Below are 20,662 nucleotides of genomic sequence, written 5' to 3'. Positions count from 1 at the left end.
CGCGGGCTTCAGTAGTTGTGGCACGTGGGCTCAGTAGTTTTGGCTCGCGGGCTCTAGAGCACAGGCTAAGTAGTTGTGGTGCGCAGGCTTAGTTGCTCCGTGGCATGTGGGATCTTCCTGGGCCAGGGCTCGAACCCGTGTCCCCTGCATTGGCAGGTGGATTCTTAACCACTGCACCACCACGAAGTCCTCTATTTTTAAATAGATTCTAGACCAGCCTCCTCTTGGCCCCCATAAAAAGGGAACAGAATAAGCTCCAGGCTCTACAACATTCTCTGTCAGTCACGTCTCAAGAGGCCGACTGGTACAGGCATCTAATATCTTAGGGATGATGGAGATTTCAACAGAAATGTCACTCCAGGGGCGGGGTGGCACCGGGCTTCAGCTGTGACACGAGCCCAAGAGCAGTCCTCCTGTCCGTCTGGGCTGCCGGCCACTGGACTCGCTCCACACACCAAGACGCTTCAAACTCTGAGCATCCTGTAGCTCTTGGTCCCAACCACGCAGCATCCAAGGGCAGTGTGCGGGCTCCCAGCTCTGTAACCTCTGTGGCTCCTTTGGGTGCCGTCTGTAATACGGGACAGGAGGGCAGCCCACGCGCCACACAGATGCCTGTGCCAACCGAGGATGCCGGCAGCCCAGAAGCTGTGACACAGGAAGGCGACCACTGCCAGCTTTTGAATATGGACAACGTTTGCAGGGACGCCACCCCAGGCCTGGAAAACGGTGAGGCAGATGTGAGAGTCAATGTCTCCAGGCAGACCACAGCCACACACTCAGTCCCTTCTGTCTGAACGCCACCAGGGCGACAGACTAGAACTGGGACAGGAAGAGTCCCGCTTGGTGCCGCCGTGCAGCTCGGAAGCAGCACCGACAAGAGCAAGGAGAGGCGTGCGCAGCCAGGGAGCGGCAGCCACAGCGCCCAGCGGGCTTTGCTTGTCCAGATGTGGCTGCCATCCATCCCTCAGGAAGGAGTGACAGTGCTGGCAGGGCCTCGGGGTTGCCAGGCTCCATGCGCACAGGGCGCTGGGAGCGCAGGTCTTCTGTGACCGGCACAGCAACAGATCCCGTCAACGAGCAGCCAGTCCTCAGATGACCCGGGACAAAGCGTTGGGAGACGGCCGGGAATTCAGTGACGCGCGGCAGGAGAACGACAGGTCCAGGGAGGGGCTGCGCGGCTGAGGAGCCGTGCTTGCCGAGCACCTCGACCCGCAAACAGGCCAAAGCACGCTGACAAAGGCCGCAGGCCCGGGCCTCCCCGATGGCGCAGCGGCTAGGAACCCGCCTGCCAATGCAGGGGACACGGGTTCGAGCCCTGGTCCGGGAAGATCCCACATGCCGCGGAGCAGCTAAGCCCGTACGTCACAACTACTGAGCCTGTGCTCTAGAGCCCGCAAGCCACAACTACTGAAGCCCACGCGCCTACAGCCCGTGCTCCGCAATAAGAGAAGCCACCGCAATGAGAAGTCTGCGCACCAGGACGAAGAGTAGCCCCGCTTGCCGCGGCTAGAGAAAGCCCGTGCGCAGCAACGAAGACCCAACGCAGCCATAAACAAACAAACAAATAAATAAATAAAACTTATTTTTAAGAAAAAAACTGCCACAGGTTCACTGGAGGGACCCTCAGTCCGAAGGCAGCAGGACTGCCTGAGGGGCAAACGAGGCCGGGCAGACCCTCCACCTGTGGGCTCGCCAAGGAGGCCCCAAGGACGGCTCCCTGGCCGCCACCGCCTCTGCCCTCCCCTCAGACCTGCGAGCCTCCAAGTGCAGAGGCCTCACCTCCCTGCTCAGACTCTCCAGCCCGTCACCCCAGGTCACAGGTCAGCAGTGGCCAGCGGGGCACAGGCAGCCTGGCTCGCGGTCCGGGGCGTGGTGCAGGGGGAGAAGGGGCGCCGTGGGCTCTGAAGGCTGGAACGCCTTCCACGCAGGGTCTGCTACCCATCCGAGTGCGCGCCTGGCCTCACGGGGCGCTTCCTTCTCAGAAGGAGACGCTCACACCTTCCCTGAATAAACGCAGAGAGGCTGTAGGTCCAGGAAGCTGCAGACCCGCTGGGGGAGGGCTGGACCCAGCAACAAGGCCAACAAATGACACACATTCCCCTTTGCAACTCATGTCACGCTCCTGCTGCAGAGGGTCCAGAAGTGAAACCCCAGACCGTGAACGGCCCTCACAGACTCCTCGGTCTCCGCGTGGGGAGGGAAGGGCTGGCCTGGTGCACCGGGTCTTCCAGCCACGACAGGGCTGGGATCAAGGGGCGTGCGCGTGTGCGTGTGTGTGGCGGGGGGTCGCTAGTAGGAGAGAGCAGGAGTAGATCGCAAACAGCTGCCTTCCCTGAGTAAGGGCCCGGGGCCACATTCTGTGCACAGACCTGTGCAGAGCCACCTGCGGCCCCCCCGGGCAGCCGCTAGCACACACAGGGTTTCCGGGACATTAAAGGACGTCTTCTCTTACTACAAAAGTGCCCATGACACAAAGAAAAGCACTGTATAGAAAAGAGAGCAAACGTAAAATGAAAAAAAAAAAAAAAAAGGACGACACTTTGCTCCAAGATGTGAACATACGGAAATAGAAAAGGTTAACATCTTACATTAGCTCTCAAACGGAAGAGATTAATTTCTGCATCTCACGAGTATTTGACAGAACCTTAAAGACAAGTGGAAGGAGGGGTCTGGAGTCTGGAGACCCACGCTAACCAAACGCTGTGGCCTTGGCTAGGTCCTCTCAGCTCACCTGAAGAAAGGATGAGGATGGGTGGGACTCAATTTAAGAGACACTGATGCCCACTGAGTCTTGGCAATACGTACGGCGGGCTGCTGTGGGCATCAGGGCGTCCACACGGACATGGGTCAAGACGACAGATGCGAACCCTTGGAGCAGCAACAGCAGCTGTTAGCATGTGCTAAGTGTGGACTGTGTCCCAGGTGTTCTACGGGCATCACCAGGAGAGCGGCTTAGAGATGCAGACACCCCGGACCCTGAACCAGAACCAGCACTTAACAGAGGCCCCAGGGCTGCAGAAGGCACACTGAAGGTGGAGAAGCTTTTCTTGGGGTGTGTTCACCCATTCGATTGTCACAAGGACCCTGGGAGGTAGTGTCTGTGCCATCTCCCCATTTTGTAGGGGTGGCAGGTGAGCAGCTTACCCAAGGTCCCACCACGAGTTAAGGGCGAAGCCAGGCCTCGGATCAGACTTATTATTACCCTAGAACCCGTGTTAACGTCCACAACGATGTGTCTCAAATTTGAACACCATACATCCTCCCCATCCCTTCTGAAGGAAAAATACTCCTTAGCCCCTCCTAGTATCTAATTATAAATATGTACAGACAAAACTGTGAATAAACTCCTTATGTTTTCTTTCTTATAGAACTTTAAACAAAAACAAATGTGCAAATTAAACACAAAACTCTATAACTCATACATTTCCAATGGAGAGCATGTTAATTAGCAAGGGGGGACTGCTCAGCTGACAGGCACTGGGTCCTGGGGCTCCTCCAAATTCAAAACCATGTCAATCCCCACCCCCACCCCCACCCCCCACCAGCCAGGCAGGGCTGGGCGGAGCACCACTGTTATCTCCTAGAATCACAGCAAGGCCCTGCGGGGACAGAGCCCTTATCACCACTGGCCTGCCCTCGGCCCTAACGACTCCTCCTATCTGAGCCTGAGCGTCACACTTCATCACACTTCCCAGCCAGCCGCGCGCGGGGGCCCCCGCCCCCCCCCCCCCGGCTGTGGCGCGCGGGCCCCCGGCTGTGGCCATGCAGACGGATCGTCATTAAAATGCAAGCGCGAACACATGTCTGCAGAGAACTTGCAGGTCACGGGGCAGCAGTTTCAGACCCTCTAAGCTCTGAGCTGTTTTCCCTCTCGGGGACCCTGGGGCTAAGAAGCTAATTGTGTAGGTCATTCTTGAAGGGAATCAGATTCTACAGTCTCGTTGGGATAACTGTTAAATTACTAGTCTGGGTTTTTTTTTTAAAGTACGGGTAAAAATGATTTCCAAGCCGTCCTTGGTCCTCCTCTCTTATAAACAATGCCCATCATCCCAGAGCGGCCCACTGGTTGAAAGATATGCCAAGAAGTAACAGCTTCTGGGCAGAAATTTCACTGCTTTTTAAATAAAACCACGGCAAGGACAAAGACAACAAGGAAAGGCTTAAACCAACCGCTACTCGCTACTCGCTACGGCTGAGCGACGACGGCTGTGTTTTACCGCCTTTGTCCCACCCGCACTCACCTGTGCAAACATACTTCTCCGTAGGTCTTTACAGCCCCGCCTTGTCATCCAGGCTCCTGTCTGGTGCTGGTCTGGGGCATGTGCGTGCACGTGTGTGCTTTACATTTAAAAGTTTAGTGGTTTCAAGAAGTTCTCAACGTCTTTCTCTGTACTTAGACAACTTAACCCTCTGCCACTGAAAACCACGGCACACGGAAGGCAGTTTCTGTGGATCTCACGATGAAGCACACGACCAATTAGCGGCTCTTTCCTCCTGGGTGAAGTGATTCAGTGTGTGACAAGAGGACAACGGACTTTACTTCTCGCACACTGCTCGATCCAACCCACCTCTGTGAGCTCACCTTATCCCTCCCAATTGGAAGGGGCATCGCTGTGTAGAGATTCTTCCTTCCATCAAACACTGGTTTCCGATCCCCAAAGATCTGTGTTTTAAAGTGCTGAACCATATGTTCCACTATTTCCCTGAAACAAGACAGAATTCGAGCAAAACATCAATAAAATCAGGGAAATGGCACACAAGGACGACATTCTTCTGACACTGGTTTTTAAGCAATTTTATAAGCCCCGTGGCTCCTTTTAAAAACGTGACTTTCAACTCCCTTGTATAAGAAATCACACTAGAACCTTCCGTGGGTTTACGCTCACCCATTTAGTGACTCAAGCATGGGAGAAGCCCCTCCCCGCCCAGCACTGTGCACGCTGCACCCACGGAAGACTAGCGGACGGGGCTCCTGCTCCGGAAGCTGCTGGACAGGCTGCCACGTGTGACCTGCACACAGAGCGCCCCCCCACCCCGCCGACACCGCGGGCTGGCTCGGCCGGGGCCTCGGGCTCCTGCGGTTCGCTGTACAGCTCGCCCTGGGTACCGCCGCCCTTTCAGTCTGGGCTCCGGCACGAAGACCCTGAACGTGCAGTGGAGGTTTGCTACTGTAAGCGGCGAAGATTCTGGGGCTGTCTGCTCCTCGGGCGTGAACGGGAACGGCAGGAACCCGGCGAGCACGAAGCAGCTGTTCTCTGTGGGGCTCCGAGGACCGAGCAGACCAGTGGTCCTCCCTCGCCCCGTTTTGCCTATCTGTCCACGGCTCAGCAGAGAAACACACCACGATGACCAGGGACAGCTCAGCTCTCCTGCGGGCCCCAAGGCCCAGGGAAGTGCCAGGCCCACCGACCACCCTCTCCGCACTTCTCTGCTTCAAGGGAGCCCCACCTGGAACATCTCTGTCGGCATGTCACATTAACTCACCCGACTCTGACAAAGTACACATAGGAAAAGCTGTGATGCCTGCCTGGTCCCCAAAGGTCCTCGTAAGGGAAACGTGCAAAGGATTGGTAGCAAACAGACTGTCAGAGGCTCAAAATCTCAGTCATTATCAGGAAACAGCAGCTAACGGGATGTGGTAAAGAGGGAGATGGATTCTGACAGCAGGGAAAGGGGAGGTGGGCAGAGGAGGGGGACGCACATCTGAGCTCAGCCTTGTTGCCGTAAGGATATTTCTCTGGGACACAGCCTTGGTCATCTTTCAGGACGCAAGAACCAGAAATTCATTCCATTCTTTTCCTTGAATGAGAAAAGCGGACCTAAGAAGGGTTTGCTTATTCAAACTGGCTTTGCCCAACTGACTTTCAACTGTGCTAGTTGCAGGAGGTGGGTCTCCGGGGATCCAGCTCATCCTGCCCCAAACACCCACTGCTTGGGGAGTCCCTGGGACAGACGGAGCCTCTGCTTTGCTGGCTTCACCAAGAAGGCACCAGGCCTCTGACACCAACTGGGAGATCACAGCCCTAGCAGGACAAGGACAGCCCTAGCTGTCCTCAAGGACAGCGAGTGCAGCTCTGACCTCCATCCCCGCCGCCCCTGACCAGTAGCCAGGGTGCAGTCTCACCTGCTCCACACACTACTCTGGGCCACCCAAGACAAGGTGGCCCCTTCCTCCACGCTGTCTCCAGACCACTCCCCCGCAAGCTTCAAGGACCCCATCTTCTTGGTCAAGACTTCACGGTCAACTCAAGGTCCAGATGGCTCCACTGGGGAGTCCCGCCCACATTCAAAGAACAAATCCGCCAACTGAACTCAAATTTATCACGAACAGAATTAGGAGGGCACTCGCCCCAACTCATTTTATGAGGCTAGAAAAACTTTTATCTCAAAGCACAGCAAGGTGATCGTGGGACAATCTCACTTATAAACACAGATGCAGAACAAAATAAGAGAAAGCCCCACCCTCCACTGCTCCTCTCTCCCCCAAGATTGGAGTAGATCAGCCAAACCAATGTGGTCCTTCCTAAAGGGACCAGTAAAGTACAACACAATGAGAAATGGACTTCCCCACAGTTAAGTGTGTAGGTAATAAGGGATAGGGGACAACTAGTTCCAAGTGGCATACACAACTCTTTCATTTGGGAGTTGGAATCACCATAAGAAACAAAACAACCAACTGATATACCATATTCATGGACAGGAATATTCAATTCTGCAAACAAATCCATTCCTTCAAGCCCAGTGAAAATCCAGAGGGGTTAATTTTTATCTGATGGGATTTAATAAACTAATTCTAAAATGTATTTGGAAATAACGAAGGATAAAGGCTGGTAAGCACACTCCTGAAAAGGTACCTGGTGGACGTAAAAGCTACCATGACGGAGACAGTGTGGTGCTGGAGGAACAGACAAGCAGAACTCAGGAAAGCATCGAGGGCCCAGAAAAAGACGTTCCATTTATGACAGAAGGAGAAGAGAGAGGACAAAGAATACTTCTCAGTACCTTGTGCTGAGGCAACTAGGTATCTAGTATTCAAAGCAATAAATGGAGCCCACACGACCCAAAGCGTTTATCTACGCTAACACTTACTGTTCTCTTGGCATGATGACCCCACTTACACACCAAACTATGGGTGGGAGTCACGTCTTACCCAGGGCCATCCAGCACCTGGCAGTGCGGCACACCAGGCGCTCAGTAAACATTTGTTCAAAGAAGGAGGCTGTTCAGTCATGACCTCTGGAGTCACCCTGATGGACTACGAAGCAATCCTGCTCGGGTGACTAATGGTACACAACCCTGACCACCACATGGACTAAGAGAAAGCATCCTCATTACCCACACCGTGTCCCTGTGCCTCGATGGCCCACTTGATCACCTCGTATCATCTTTTGCAAAACATTAGTAGGGATCATTGCTTAATTTTTATGACCTGATAGCAACTAATTCTAAAATGTGAAGGTCCCTTCCCTCTATCAGCCCAGGCGGACTCCCAGAGGCTGGCCAGTGCCTTCCTGTTGTTCGCTCTCTGTTTTAACTGTGGTAAAATACAGATAACGTAAAATTTATCATCAGTCATTTTTACATGTACAGTTCAGGGGCATCGAGTACATCCATATTTTTGTAAAATCATTACCACCATCCATGCCCAGAACTACTTCTTATTCCCCAAGAGAAGCTCCGTTCCCATTAAACAGTAACTCTCCTCACCCCCCACCCCACCCCTTTCTAGGCCCAAGGACTTTTTGGGACCAGATTCTCCCCAGCGACTGCTGAGAGATGTCTGAGCAGAACCACCTGGGCACATGTCATTCCTCAAGCCCCTGTGTTTAGTTCTTTCTTCATATCAAGTTTGACCACTGGAAAGCAAAGTTCCTGTGCTACATCAGTTTGGCTCCCTGGACAAACACCTTTCCTGAACCTAGTTCTCAAGCTATGATCCTGACCTCACTCAAAAGGCAACAGCCCCCAGATACTATCTGTACACATTCTAGAGACTCATTATGTGCTCAGTACCTTACAGAATGATCCACATACTAAAACGTCGAGTGAAGATGACAATGGCAAACGTGCTGGCACCTACTCTCTGCCAGGCTGCACATGGAACAACCCATTCAGTCCTCACAGTAACCCAGGGGGTCAACACCACCTCCACTTTACACACAAGGACACAGAGGCACAAGCCAACACTGCAGTGTCAGTGGCCAGATGTGAAACTGCCTCGTGGTTAACAGGACATGTCTGCTAATCCAGCGAGTCTGAAACACTCCCTGGCAGCTTGTCTGCCTTGTTACCAAAATTCTGAGAAGTTTTCTCTTTTAAAAAAATGCATTCTTGTAATTTAAAAAAACCCAACAGACAAAAGTCCAAGACCAAATGACTTCACAGATGAATTCTACCAAACATTTGAAGAAAAGTTAAACCTATTCTTTTCAAACTATTCCAGAAAACTGAAGAGGAAGGAGTGCTTCCCGAACTCATCTGATGAGGCCAGCATCACCATGATACCAAAACCAGACAAAGACATCACAAAAAAAACAGAAAATTACAGGCCGATATCTGATAAACATAGATGCAAAAATCCTCAACAAAATGTAAGCAAATCAAATTCAGTAATACATTAGGAAGATCATACACCATAAAGTGGGATTTGTATCAGAGATGCAAGCATGTTTCGATATCTGCAAATCAATCAATGTGACATACCACATTAATGAACTGAAGAATAAAAATCATCATTACCTCAATAAATGCAGAAAAAGCGTGTGATAAAATTCAACATCTATTTATGATTAAAAACTCTCAACAAAGTGGGTATAGAGGAAACATACCTCACCATGACAAAGGCCATAATATGACAAACGGCCAACATCACACTCAATGGTGAACAGCTGAAAGCATTTCCTCTGAGAAGAGAAACAAGAAGACAAGGATGTCCACTCCTGCCACTTTGATACAACATAGTTTTGGAAGTCCCAGCCACAGCAATCAGATGAGAAAAAGAAACAAAAGGAATGCAAATTGGAAAGGAAGAAGTAAAACCGTCACTGTTTGCAGATGACATGACACTATATATAGAAAATCTTAATGACGCCACCAAAAACCTATTAGAACTAATACATGAATTAGGTAAAGGGGCAGGATACAAAATTAATATACAGAAATCTATTGCATTTCTATACACTAATAACGAACTATCACAAAGAGAAATTAAGGAAACAATCCCATCAAAAAGAGTAAAATACCTAGGAATAAATCTTACCAAGGAGGTAAAAGACCTGTACTCAGAAAACTATAAGACACTGATGAAAGAAACTGAAGATAACACAAACAGGTGGAAAGACACATTCATGGATTGGAAGAATTAATATTGTTAAAATGACCATACTACCCAAGGCACTCTACAGATTCAGTGCAGTCCCTATCAAAAAACCAACGGCATTTTTCAGAGAACTAGAATAAATAACTCTAAAATTTATATGAAAATGCAAAAGGCTCCAAACAGTCGAAACAATCTTAAGAACAAAGCTGGAGGTATCATGCGCCCTGATTTCTAACTATACTACAAAGCTACAGTAATCAAAACAGTATGGCACTGGCACAAAAAACAGACACACAGATCAGTGGAACAGAATAGAGCCCAGAAACAAACCCAACTTACACGATCAATTAATCTATGACAAGCGAGGCAAGAATATACAGAGGCAAGAATATACAGCCTCTTCAAAAAACAGTGTTAGGAAAACTGGACAGCTACATGTAAAATAATCAGGCTGGACTACTTTTTTTTACAAGAATACACTCAAAATGGATTAAAAACTTATATTTAAGACCTGAAACCATAAAACTCCCAGAAGAAAACATCAGCAGTATGCTCTTTGACATCGTCTTAGCAGTATTTTTTTGGATCTGTCTTCTTAAGCAAGGGAAACAAAAGCAAAAATAAACAAATGGGACTACTTCCAACTAAAAAACTTTTCACAGCAAAGGAAACTATCAACAAAATGAGAAGGCCACCTACTGAATAGGAGAAGGTATTTGCAAAAAATATATCTGATGAAGGGTTAACATCCAAAATATACAAAGAACTCATACAACTCAACATCAAAAAACCAAACAACCCGATTAAAAATAGGCAGAGCACCTGAGCAGACATTTTTCCAAAGAAGATATAGACGGCCAGACACATGAAAAGATGCTGAACATCACTAATCATAAGGGAAATGCAAAACAAAACAATGAGATATAACCTCACGCCTATCAGAATGGCTGACAACAAATAAAAAGTGTTGGCAAGGATGTGGAAAAAAAGGGAACCCTTGTGCCCTGCTGGGGGGAATGTAAATTGGTGCAGCCACTATGGAAAACAGTATGGAGGTTCCTCAAAAAGTTAAAAACTACCACACAATCTAACAATTCCACTTCTGGATATTTTTCTGAAGAAAACAAAAACACTAATTAGATATACAATATAAAAGATACGTGCACCCCTATGTTAATGGCCGCATTATTTACAATAGCCAAGATATGGAAGCAAACTAAGTGTCCACTAATAGATGAATGGATAAGATGTAGTGTGTGTGTGCGTGTGTATGTGTGTGTGTGTATATATATATATACACACACACACACACACACATACATGCACACACACGCACACACACACACACATACATACATACACTGGAGTATTACTCAACCATAAGAATGAACAAAATCTTGCCATTTTCAACAACATGGATGGACCTAGAAGGTATTATGCTAAGTGAAAGAAGTCAGACAAAGACAAATACTGTATGATTTCACTTAACAAGCGAAAAAACATAACGAAACAGAAAGAGACTCATAGACATAGAGAACAAACAGGTGGTTGCAGGGGGGGGATGAGTGAAATAGGTGAGGGAGATTAAGAGGTATACAAACTTCCAGTTATAAAATAAATAAGTCACTAAACATTTTTTAATGTATTCTTTTGGTAATTTCTAATTAGACAGATTTTTTTCATTAATACATTCTCACTGTAAATTTCAAACACGGATAATGCTCCAAGTCCGCCTCTTTATTTCAATTCTCTTCTCAGAAGCACCCTTATTATTTTTAAACCTATGCATTTATATAAATACATAGGTACATAAAATAAATACAGTGTATTATGTTTTAAACACACGTGGTTTCTGGAGCTTGCTGTTTTCCCAGGATGTGTGTTTAACACCTTTCCTCAACACTATATACAAAGTGGCATCAAGTCTAGAAATAGAAATATTATTGTATCATGTACTGTAACGTAATATTAACAAACCACATAGTTGTCTATGTTTCCAGACGTGGTATTCATACTGTGAAGCTCCATTTCATTGCTGTCCATCGTTTCACAGTACTCCACAGTATGTTTACTTAACCATCCCCATTGGTTGACACAGAAATGACTTCTTTTCTCTCTCTCTTTTCGCCATCACAATATTAGACATCCTTGTACATATCTCTCTTTGAGATAAACACTTAGAAGTAGAATTGGTGGGTCAAAGGTATATGGGGCATTATTTGTATTTACATGTATACACAAAACCACCTTCTGAGAAGTCTGGACCAATGTACATCTCCTCCGGTGGACAGTGCCCATAAGCAGCAGGCTGCCAATGACACAGCCATGCTGCCCCGCCCAGCTCTTCCCAAGCACAGCGTGAGCACGTGTGCGGTGCTCTCCTAGGGCCACTTGACAGAGCGCAGGAGGAACAAGGGGGAAAGTGCAGACAAAAGGTGAGGAGCACACCTCCTTCCTTCCGGTAGCCCATCCCGCGCTTCCGAGCGCGGCACCACTACTTCTACCCGTTGGCAAGGTTTCCTAGCGCTGGCTGTAAGGCCCGCACAGCCTAGACCAGCTCTGGGCACCGGCTGTTGTGTGTGACCAACTGCAGCCACGATGACACTGGAGGCATCCTGAGAAGAGGGACCTTGCCTTATACTGGAACCCCTCCCACAGAAGCCGCTCAGAACGGTGATCGAGACTAAGGGCACACCGGGCCGGGATTCACGACTCATCAGAACGTCCGTAGACGGCATTTTCCGCTCAGTCTTGAATGAAGCCTCAGGGTTGAATTTATTAAATATCTGCCATGTGCCCTGCACAAGGTTTTGGGAACTCAGAATTAAGGCACTGCTTTAACAGAGGCTGCAGTGTGGAAGCAGACGGGGTGTCGAGGGCTGTCTGGACAGGGTCGGTGGCAGGGGACAGTCTGCGGCCGGAGCTGCCTGCTCTTCCGCCTCCCCTTCCCCTCCGGGTCCCCTCTTCCAGCGCTGCCCCGATACTGTCAATCACTGCTCTGACTCTCCCTTCCCAACGAGGGACAGGAACCATGTCTACCTTGTCCCCCACCGTACGCCCGCCGGCACAGTGCCTATCACACAGCGGAGGTTTCATGAATGTCGGCCGGTTGGTCGTGTGGCTGCCGAGGGACTGAGTCAAGGTTTTAGCACGTGGGTTTTGCCAGCACAAAGACCTTACTTCCAACATTTTTCTAAGCTATTATGAATGATTATAATTTTGAGATTGGACCTTAGGCCAAAGTCCATGAGAACAGTCAAATGAAGAACCCTGAAGGTTCACACATTTAACTACGCAGCAACTCTCAGGCTGGCTCAAAACCCAGGGGAGCAGCACGGCATGCCAGTCTGCGGGCTGGCCTTGCCACAAAAGGCAGCCCAACACCCTTAAATATTTAAGGGCTGGTTTTTTCTTTAGATGATGTTCAGCTTGGTGTTGGCTAACCTTGGTGTTTTTTCTAGAAATACGAAAATTTAGTTAAAGTGGGATGAAGTCTTTTCCCATGAATGTGTCCGCTTACCTCATTATGGCCTATGCTTCTCGCTCTATTTCTCTCTCTCAATTCCTTTGCCTACCTATGCTATTTTACTTTCTTGGAAAGGTTTAAATATAGTATAAAATTAGCCTGGCACCTCAGGTAACTTGAAGATAACTTACTCTTCTGGCTGCCTTTCATGACGCCCCCCTTTTAATGTAACATACCCTTGCAGATTTTGTAACAACCAAATAAAATTCTAGCAATAAATTGAAAAAAAAATTACAGCTCAAGACCCATCTTTGCTACTTTCTGTTTCACGAGGCAATTTCTAAACACTGGGTAACTTTAGAACCTTACAGTCATAACTACAACAGGACTGTGGGAATACAGTCAGGTAAAAACATCGCCTTTTAGTCACCATCAGCCTTTTTCTGTTGCCAGAAGACAAAGCCTTAGTCATGCCTATTTTCATAAAAGAAAGCTTCTTGTACACTGTGGTTGATGGCATAATAAGAGCCCACTGCCACCATGCCAATCAAAAGCCCAGAAAATGTGCTTTTTCATGCCTTCATTCCAGCTCTAAGAGTATATCCAAATCACAGATCCTCACAGGATTTTGTCCCAAGGAAACTCAAAATCAAACAAGCCCATTCATTGAGCGTCTCAGAGCATATAAGGCATATTAAAAGATCTCAGAAGACCTTTAGTAAATAAAGCGGTTTAAACCAGTTGTGCCCAAAGTTTTGGTTCACAAACACATTTTTTAGTAAACACATATTAAAGGACCCCATTTTACCGTCAAGTATTGTTTCTTTGGAGACATGTCTTTTGGGGATAAATACTCAGAAGTAGAATCGGTGGGTCAAAGGGTATATACTATTTTTATTTTAACATACACACCAAGCCACCTTCTAAAAAGTCTGGACCAATGTATATCGGCCACACTGAGTGAATCCAACTGTTTAGTTTTACAAATAAGGGAAATGAATCCCCAAACATTCTTTCTCATACCAAGACTGTGATCAGGAAAAAATTTACAGCAAAGAGCACTTTATAGGGCACCAGCACAAACTGGGTAACCAATCTGACTTATTATCAAACTGCAACTCAGAATTCTGTTTCTGACCATGACAGAGTAAGCAGACTTCTCCTCCTGCCCTAAAAAAACTAAAGAAACTAGAGAAAACCTGAGAGCTGTTTTTGACAGTGGAAAACAGGCAGCTTAGGACTGTGACTACCGAGGGAAGGAAAACAAACATTCCCTCTGCTGGGAACAATTTCCAAATCACAAAACGGAGAAGGAGCATAAGAGAGCAGCAGTCTTGTTGTGCTGCAGAGATGGGGGCAGAAGAGGTAGGAATTTGTGGGGGAGGGTACCAGAGAAGATAGCAAAAGCCAGACTCCCTCAACGTAACATACATAATGTTCAATGAACAAAAAGTTCACTATGCATGTGAATAAGCAAGGAAAGGTGACATGTGATCTAAGGGAAAACCTGCCAATAGAAACAGACCCTGAAATGACCCATCTGTTGTAATTAGCAGACACGGGCTGCTATCATAAACATGCTATTACTATAAATACAAAGTCATCAAGAAAAAAGATGGCAGCTATGAATGAACAGATGAGGAATCTCAGAAGAAATGTAAACTATGAAAAAGAACCAAATGCCAATTCTAGAAAAAGTACACTATATAAATGAAAAAAATTTTTGTTTGGTTAGCACAGAATATTGGATATTACCAAAAAAAGGTGTGTGTGCGGGGCGGGGGAGATAAAGTGATCTTAAAGAGAGATCAATAAAGATTACCCAAACTGAGGAAAGAGGGAGAACAATTTTTTTTTTTTAAATCACAATCACAAGACAATATCAAATGGTCTTAACATACACATAACTGCAATCCTGGAAGTAGAGGAGGGAATGGGACAGGAAAAAAATGTAAAGAAATGACTGCCAGCATTTCACCCAAATAACATGAAAGACATAACCATTAAGGATCCCAAGAAGGAAAAATACAAAGAAAACTCCACCTGGGCATACCATAGTCAAATTGGTGAAAAGCAAAATTAACTAGAAAGTAATTGAAAGAAAAAAGATAGATATGGGAGAACTACAAACAACAACAACAAACAGATTTCATCAGAAACAATGAGGATTAAAAGACGACATAATAACATCTTTAAGTTGCTAGGGAAAAAACTGTCAATTTAAAATTCTACATCCAGCAAAACTCTTTCAAAAATGAGGAGAAAATAAACACATTTGCAGATTTTAAAAAATGGTGGGAGAATTCATCACTGGCAGGTTTGTACAATGAGAAAGGATAAAAGATATGCTTCAGGCTGAGGGGGAAATGATGCCGGGTATAAACACAGATCAACAGAAAGAAATAAAGAGACCTAGATATGGTTAATATGTGGGTAAATAGACTATTTTCTTTTCTTAATTTCTTTAAAATAACAACACTGTACCATGGGGTTTATAACATACGTAGGAGTAAAACACATGCCAACAGTAGCAAAAGGAATTATACTAAAACTATAATTGTTCAAAAAAAAAATTGACAAGTGTTTTTGTAACCTTCAGGAAGTCAAAGGTTTCTTAGAACACACAATATAATAACCACTTTCAGGGACTTCCCTGGTGGCGCAGTGGTTAAGAATCCGCCTGCCAATGCAGAGGACACAGGCTCGAGCCCTGGTCCGGGAAGATCCCACATGCCGTGGAACAACTAAGCCTGCGCACCACAACTACTGAGCCTGCGCTCTGGAGCCCGTGAGCCATAACTGCTGAAGCCCACGTGCCACAACTACCCGAAGCCCGCGTGCCTACAGCCTGTGCTCTGCAACAAGAGAAGCCACCGCAATGAGAAGCCCGCGCACAGCGAGGAAGAGTAGCCCCCGCTCGCTGCAACTAGAGAAAGTCCGTGCGCAGCAACGAAGACCCAATGCAGCCAAAAATTAATAAATAAACAAACAAACGAATTTAAAAGAAGAAAGTCAAACAACTCATTGGGAAAAAAAAAAAGGAAATAATGCATGAAAAGGTGCTCAACTCATTAGTTACCAAGAAATGAAATTAAACCACAATAAGAAACCATTACACACTCACCGAAATAGCAAAAATCAACAAGACTAACCATGTCAAGTGCTGACAAGGATGTGGAGCAGCGGGAACTCTCGCTGCCAACGGGAGCGCGAGGCGGTACAAGCGCGCTGGAAAACCACTCGGCAGAGTCTCCTACAGCTGAACCTACACTACCCTCTGATCCAGCTACTGCACTCCCAGGTATTTATCTAAGAGAAATGAAAACGTGTGTTCACAAAAGACTTGAACAAGCAGTTCACAGCAGCTTCATCCATAACAGCAAAGCCCAGAGCGCCTAAGCACCTAATGAGAGAATGAGTAAATGAACCATGAAGTAACTGTATCGTAACACATTCCTCTGCAACAAAAATAAGAAGCTATTAACACACACAGTGGTACAGGTCAACCTCAAAAACATGCTGAGAGAAGCAGTTCAGATGAAGGGGCAGCTCTCAGCTCTCATGGACCCGTGGGCCGTGCGACTCCATCTACACAGGCAGGAAACGAGCCTCCAGGGACGGATCCCAGCACTGCTGGTGGGGGGCAGGGGTACGAGGCAACTTTCAGGGGTGATGGGCGCGGCTAAACATTCGTCAAAACTCACTGAGCAGCACACTTAACAATGCGTATTTCTTGGTATCTCAACACAAGAACACTTAAAAAAGAAATTCAACGGAAGCTTTCTGGGGAGAAAAGGTCAGGAGGATCTGCTGAGAATCGGAGAGGGTTGATGCGTTTTAAAATAAAGGACAAAACAGAATACCTGTTAACTCTTCTTGGGCATTTCTCTGGCTTGATATCCAATTCATAATGATAGATGTCAATTTTTGGAATGTCCATTTCAAAGAAGTTGGCCTGTAACTTGATCGTTCTCCCGGAGGTCCCGAAGTCGGGTCTGGGTGGAGGCTTGAAGGCATACCCTTGGACGGGTGGCGGTGGCGGTGGAGGAGGGGCAAGCACTGGAAACGGCAAAGAGAACCCTGTTACCCAGGGCCCACGCTGAGAGGAGGCTGGCACCTGCCCCTGGCGCGCTGCCCTCCCCACCCCACTGGACCCCGCCATCCCAGGCCCGCCGGCACTGCCACCCCCTCCTTCCCTTGAAACTGATGCCCCACCCCGCCCGGGCCACCTCATCACAGAGCGCCCCAGCGCCAGGCTCAAGGCCCCCCAGAGCGCACCCCTCCTCGGCCACTCGGCCGCGACACTGCACCTCGCCCTCCTTGCTCAAAGGCTTCCCTCCCTGGTCCCCTCCTCGCTCACCCGATTCTCTTCACTTCTTCTGACAGCCTCACAGTTCCAGCCCTGCACCCACACACAGTTCAAAGTCCTTCCCCCAGGCCTGCGCCTCCATCGGTGAGGCTGTGGTCGGCTCCACTGTCAAGACCCTTCGCACACATTCTTCACGGCCAGTTGCTCAACAGTGCTCATCGTTTTACCCGCTTTTCTCTTAACTCCTCCTTTCCTATCCATCTCTCTCTGCCTCAGCTCGGGTTCCCATTTCATCCTAGTGGGGGCTCAGCTTCCAGGCCCCTCACCCACTTTCCACACATTCTGATCTCACCCTGGCCAGATACTTTCGTGGCCCCCCAGCACGTGGCCCCGACATTTAGGCACTCATGTCTCGGCCTTACCTTCTGCAGCTCTAAGAACCCTCCCCACCAAGAACCAGCCTCACACTTCAGAGCCCTGCACATGCCAGCTCCTGCCCAAGAATCCCGAAGAATCCATTCACTCCTGTAGCCCTCGCGTGTCCAGCTCACTTCATTCGCATTTCCAGGACGAGTCTGCCGCACCGTGCTGTCATCACACTTGGCTCTCTGCCTGGCTGGCTGGACCACGAGCAGCCTGAGGATCAAGGTCTAAGCGAGCACCTGACGCACACGAGCCCAGAAACACTGGATCCAGCCTATGCACTCACGCTTGGGAAAGCCCAGGCTCGGACAGGCAAAGGAAGGTTGCCAAAGTCGCTCACAAAGTGCCTCCTGCCGCGGACCACCGAAGTCACGCAGGAAGGTGTGTGCAACATCAAGAGTCAAGAACGTGGGCTTCCCCGGGGGCGCAGTGGTTGAGAGTCCGCCTGCCGATGCAGGGGACGCGGGTTCGTGCCCCGGTCCGGGAGGGTCCCACGTGCCGCGGAGCGGCTGGGCCCGTGAGCCATGGCCGCTGAGCCTGCGCGTCCGGAGCCCCTGCTCCGCAACGGGAGAGGCCGCGGCAGTGAGAGGCCCGCGTACCGCAAAAAAAAAAAAAAAAAAAAAAAAGAGTCAAGAACGCCGAGCCTCCCAACACCAACACTCACACACAGACCTTGACACTGTGCCCCCGAGCACCACTTCCTACACCACAGTCCCTCTTCCAGGGACTTCCGACAGCTGTGCCTGCGTCAACATGGTACTCAACTACCCCTGCCATCTCTCTGCTGGAAGCCAAGACTCAACACCCCCTTCTCTGCAACAGACCAAACTTTCCACAAAGGAGTCTCAGCAGTAAAGCCAATTCGTTACTTAAAAGTGCTTTATAATATACCTCTTTGGTTACCATGCTTGCCACGTACACTTCTGTTCTCTTTCTCTGCATATGAGAGATTAAAGATGGGGCAGTGTGAATTGTCAGCAAATGAGACAAAGCCAAAGGGGTAAGACTCATATGGAATTAAAGGGACCCAGACCGTCATGACAGTGTCCCTCCTCCATGACTCTTAAATCCATTAACTTAATCTAGGAGTGCTTCCCCCCCACCCCGACAGTTAAAAAAAACAAAAACAAAACAAAACAAAAAAACACTTCGTCCCAACTCGAATTTTCAGTAATTCCATTAATAAAATTCAAAGTCGTTTTAGGAAAAGAACCAACGAAAAAAATTTCCGATTAACAGTATACCTTTAATTTTCGCTCAAATACCTTTGTTTCAAAAAAGTTCTCATTTAAAAAAAAATTCCATGTACTGCAATCCCTACTGACATTCACTGGAAAGAAAAGTACTCTACAAAAAATAATAGAAGCTGTTCTTACTGTATTTCTGACATAGTAAAACTCAGGGAGTCTTTGAATTACTTGTTTTATACTTTGGTTTCTTTCTATGAGAAAACAAACATGCTCTAAAGGTTATTAATCTCATTGAGCTAAACCATCTGGAGACCTTTGGGTCTCTCTCTCCACTAAGCTACTATGACTTCATAGATGACAGATTCACAGCCTTTCACAACAGCCCATCCCTTCAACAAGCACGCCTGGGTGCCCTTTACGTGCTGGGTAGCGTGCCAGAGACCAGAGATACAAAAATAAACAGAGTTCTCAAGCAGCTCACACATCACCTCCCAGGAGAGTGTCTGAGTGCAGGACATCCAGTGGATTACTGTGTTTACTTCTCCAGAGTCAGCTGGTCACACGGGGTCCTCGCACTGAGGGTCCTGACCACGCCAAGGAGGGGACACCACTTGCTCCCTGGGGACAGATGCAGACTCTCTGCACTCAGCGCTCAGTGCCCACTGACACGAGGTCCCTGTTCTCAGGTGGACTCCCACCCGGCAAGAGGAATCTTGTGAATGTAGAGTCAAGGTTAAACCTTCGTGTCCCAGGAAATGTCCAGCCACAGAGCCACAGAAATCTGGCCCAGGAACCGGAGCACGATCCACATTGAAGGGAGTCCCAGCTTACAAAGTGCTTTCGCAGTTTACTTTCTTTCAGTTGATTTACAATATCATGTAAGTTTCACGTGTACAGCACAGTGATTCAGTTTTATACATACATATATACATTATACACATACACACATATTTATACACATGTATGTTCTTTTTCAGAATCTTTTCCCTTATAGGTTACTATATAATACTGAGTATAGTTCCCTGTGCTATACAGTAGGTCCCTTCTGGTTCACGTTTCCTAATTGCGCCTCACAGCTACGGAGCAAAGGGGTCGCCTGTGAACTGTGAAGCTGTCCAAGGCCCAGAGGGTAGTAACACAGCTGGCGTGCCCACTCCATCCCACTCCCCAGGCTGCCCCCGCCCCCGCCCGCCCGCTGTCAGTCCCCAGCCTTACCTACCTCTCAGCAAGGCAGGGTCAGGCCTGGGGCCCACCTCTCAGGCTGAGCCTATGCCTCCTATACCCCCAACACCCACCACTTGGACACGATAAGCCGCGGGAAACAAGGAGAACAGTTCACCAGTTTGCGTCACTAACCTGTATTGATAAAAGCAATGGGGGAAATGCAATGGTAAATTATTTATAAAATACGTAATTTCATAAGATATTTTCTTCCTTGCTTCTAGATTTTAATAATGAAAATACTGACAGATCGTGGGGAGCGTATGGAATATAGAGTCACAAGTTAAAGCCCCCTAAGCAGAGGGAACAGGGTGAGGACCTGTGTGGTTTTTTATTTTTCTTTTAATGTAGAGTTACCGATTGATTGATTTAGGTTGCACTGGGTCTTACTTGCTGCGCGCGGGCGTTCTCTAGTTGCGGCAAGCGGGCTTCTCATTGCAGTGGCTTCTCTTGTTGCAGAGCACGGGCTCTAGGCATGCAGGCTTCAGTAGTTGTGGCGCACGGGTTCCAGAGCGCAGGCTCGGTAGTTGTGGCACACGGGCTTAGTTGCTCCGCGGCACGTGGGATCTTCCCAGACCAGGGCTTGAACCCGTGTCCCCTGCATTGGCAGGTGGATTCTTAACCACTGCGCCACCAGGGAAGCCCAGGACCTGTGTTTCATACCTTCGGGAAGGAAACTCTCCCACCGAGGGTCATGAAAACTGCGCCAGGCCTCAGTCCTGAGACACCTTGGA

The 20,662-nt window shown here is 48.1% G+C and overlaps 1 protein-coding gene across 4 annotated transcripts in view; it reads right to left on the bottom strand.

The window, feature by feature from the left end:
- The window catches only part of AGO2 (argonaute RISC catalytic component 2), a 57,520-nt gene extending 37,842 nt beyond the window's left edge, over positions 1–19,678 (bottom strand). The window contains exons 1-3 of one of the 4 annotated variants that reach the window (XM_029222571.1): positions 18,409–19,678; positions 16,649–16,844; positions 4,583–4,703 (exon numbers count right to left, since the gene is read on the bottom strand). In XM_029222571.1, coding sequence (XP_029078404.1) covers positions 4,583–4,703; positions 16,649–16,844; positions 18,409–18,556 — 465 coding nt within the window. In that variant the 5' untranslated portion in view covers positions 18,557–19,678. Of the gene's footprint in view, positions 1–4,241; positions 4,704–16,648; positions 16,911–18,408 lie in introns of those variants that run through there. The other 3 variants (XM_029222570.1, XM_029222568.1, XM_029222569.1) reach the window with 3 other exon arrangements.
- Between the last annotated feature and the right edge of the window lie 984 nt (positions 19,679–20,662).

The sequence above is a fragment of the Monodon monoceros genome, unplaced genomic scaffold (genome assembly GCF_005190385.1).
Source record: "Monodon monoceros isolate NGI ecotype Baffin Bay Population unplaced genomic scaffold, NGI_Narwhal_1 Super_Scaffold_14, whole genome shotgun sequence".
NCBI lineage: Eukaryota > Metazoa > Chordata > Mammalia > Artiodactyla > Monodontidae > Monodon > Monodon monoceros.
This window is presented reverse-complemented; position numbering and strand designations above follow the sequence as displayed.